Source organism: Theobroma umbraticum, unplaced genomic scaffold (genome assembly GCF_002168275.2).
Source record: "Theobroma umbraticum cultivar Fairchild unplaced genomic scaffold, ASM216827v3 scaffold_50.0, whole genome shotgun sequence".
In the NCBI taxonomy this organism is placed as follows: domain Eukaryota; kingdom Viridiplantae; phylum Streptophyta; class Magnoliopsida; order Malvales; family Malvaceae; genus Theobroma; species Theobroma umbraticum.
In genome coordinates, this window is record NW_018397261.1 from 7,015,426 (window position 1) to 7,017,353 (window position 1,928).

At 37.1% G+C, this 1,928-nt stretch overlaps 1 protein-coding gene across 1 annotated transcript in view; it reads right to left on the reverse strand.

Annotated features, from left to right (window-relative positions):
- Window positions 1-1,928, reverse strand: part of LOC110418073 (putative disease resistance protein RXW24L) — an 8,370-nt gene that overhangs the window by 392 nt on the left and 6,050 nt on the right. The window contains exons 5-6 of the mRNA XM_089783797.1: window positions 1,896-1,903; window positions 7-1,583 (exon numbers count right to left, since the gene is read on the reverse strand). Of these exons, the coding sequence (XP_089639923.1) occupies window positions 7-1,583; window positions 1,896-1,903 (1,585 nt within the window). The remainder of the gene's footprint in view (window positions 1-6; window positions 1,584-1,895; window positions 1,904-1,928) is intronic.

The window sequence follows — 1,928 nt, forward strand, 5'->3', positions numbered from 1 at the left end:
CATCACCTCTCCGACGAACGCATATTCTTCTAATTCGAGAATCCTTAGATTAGGTAGGTTTTGCAGCGTTGGCAATGGATCTTCATTGAGTCTAGCCCAACCCAAGCAAATGTGAGCAATATTTGAAGGGATGTGCTGAGGTTCGGGTAACTTCCTTATCTCGGCAGATAAATGCAGCTCACGGATGTTGATGCAGCCAGAGAGCAGGTATGTCAAATGCCGTGGATCTATCCTTTCATGTTCATCATCATTCCTAACAATGGACAAGGATCGAAGATGTTTACTTGTGATAACCGGCGTGTTCAAACTCAAGTCCTCCCTGAAGTTTTCAACAACGAAGGGAGTTCTTATCCCCAGTTCTCTAAGATATTTCATGCAGTGAATGTTTTCAAGATAACAATTCTTGGTGTTGAAATTCACAAGCGTTTGCAGATTTTTCAAAGCATCCAATTTCAACTTGGTTCTCGTACTAACCATCACTTGAGGGAGATACAAATGCCTCAACCGCTCCAATTTCCATAGAACATTAGGTACATAAACCCCAACACAATTGCTTAGATCCAAGGTTTGCAAGCACCTTAATTTGCTTATAAATGATGGCAACATTGCCAGGAAACTGGTCCCAAGACTCAAAAATCTCAAATGGATGAGACTACCTATATCACTTAGTAAGATGCTGAGAAATTGAATATCTGCATCTCTAAAATCTAGGATTCTAAGCAATTTGAAATTTTTGCAAATGTATCTCGTTAACTTTCGAGTTTCATGCCTTATCTCATAGACCAAAAAAAGCATTATGAATGTGGTCAAAGTCATCATAACCACAAGACTACTTGTGCTACCCACTATTTTCTCCACCCATTTGACGACAGAAGACCTTTCTTCAAACTCTCTCCTATAGTTTTGATCAAAGAACAATGCAGATCTGAGATGTGGGTTTTTAATCCTATTTATTAGATCCAAATGATTAATGCCAAGCCTGCGAAATTTACCAATTGGAGGGGACAAGCTGCTGACGTCTGCTTGCTCCATTTGAAGACGATCAAGAACGTAGATGAAAGTTTCTTGTTTTGCTTTCAACAAGCAGAAATCTCTTATAAGATCATGCATCCGGCATGTTTTGATCTTTGAGCTTACATCTCGTTCTCCCACTAGCACCATGTATCTTTCTACAAGCTCATTTAAGTAGCCTTCTGCCACATCTTCTATCATTTCTTCTCCATCCTCTGCACTTTCTTCTAGTGGTACAAGATCTTCTGCCACCCATAATTTGATCAATTTACTAACAGGAATCTCGTAATCTTCAGGGAAAACACTCAAATACAAAAAGCATGGTTTTAAATAGGGTGGCAAATTGTCATAACTTAAAGCTACTGCTTCGTGGATTTCCCAACTTCCATCTTTCCCTTTTTTTTGACTTCTATCTTTCCTTGACTTCACATTTTCACCCATTATTCGCCAATCATCTATTGGATGCTTTGTAACCAAAATTCCTCCTAGAACAACAATGGCTAATGGCAACCCAGCACACTGTTTAACCATGTCCTTCCCCAACTCTTCCTTTTCTCCCTCAATCACATAGCCTGGGAAATAACAGAGAAAAAAAAAACTATATTGATGTATACAATCTCAAATTAACATACTATAAAAAAAACTTAAACTAGTAATATGTAGCCCAGAAATAAACACACATCCTAATTAATATATGTTGCCAAAAATATAACTATAAAATATTTCTTTTTGCTTTTCTTATAGAAGAATATTGGGTATTTTTAGATTGCAAAAATTGCTTAAAGAAATTTTGAAGGGAAATTTGACAAGAAAGAACAAAAAATAAAGGTAAACATCTAGACATCAATAGAAATCTTAGAATCTGGGGCATTGATAGAACTAACAATAACATCTAGGGACAAATGAATATTGGGGCA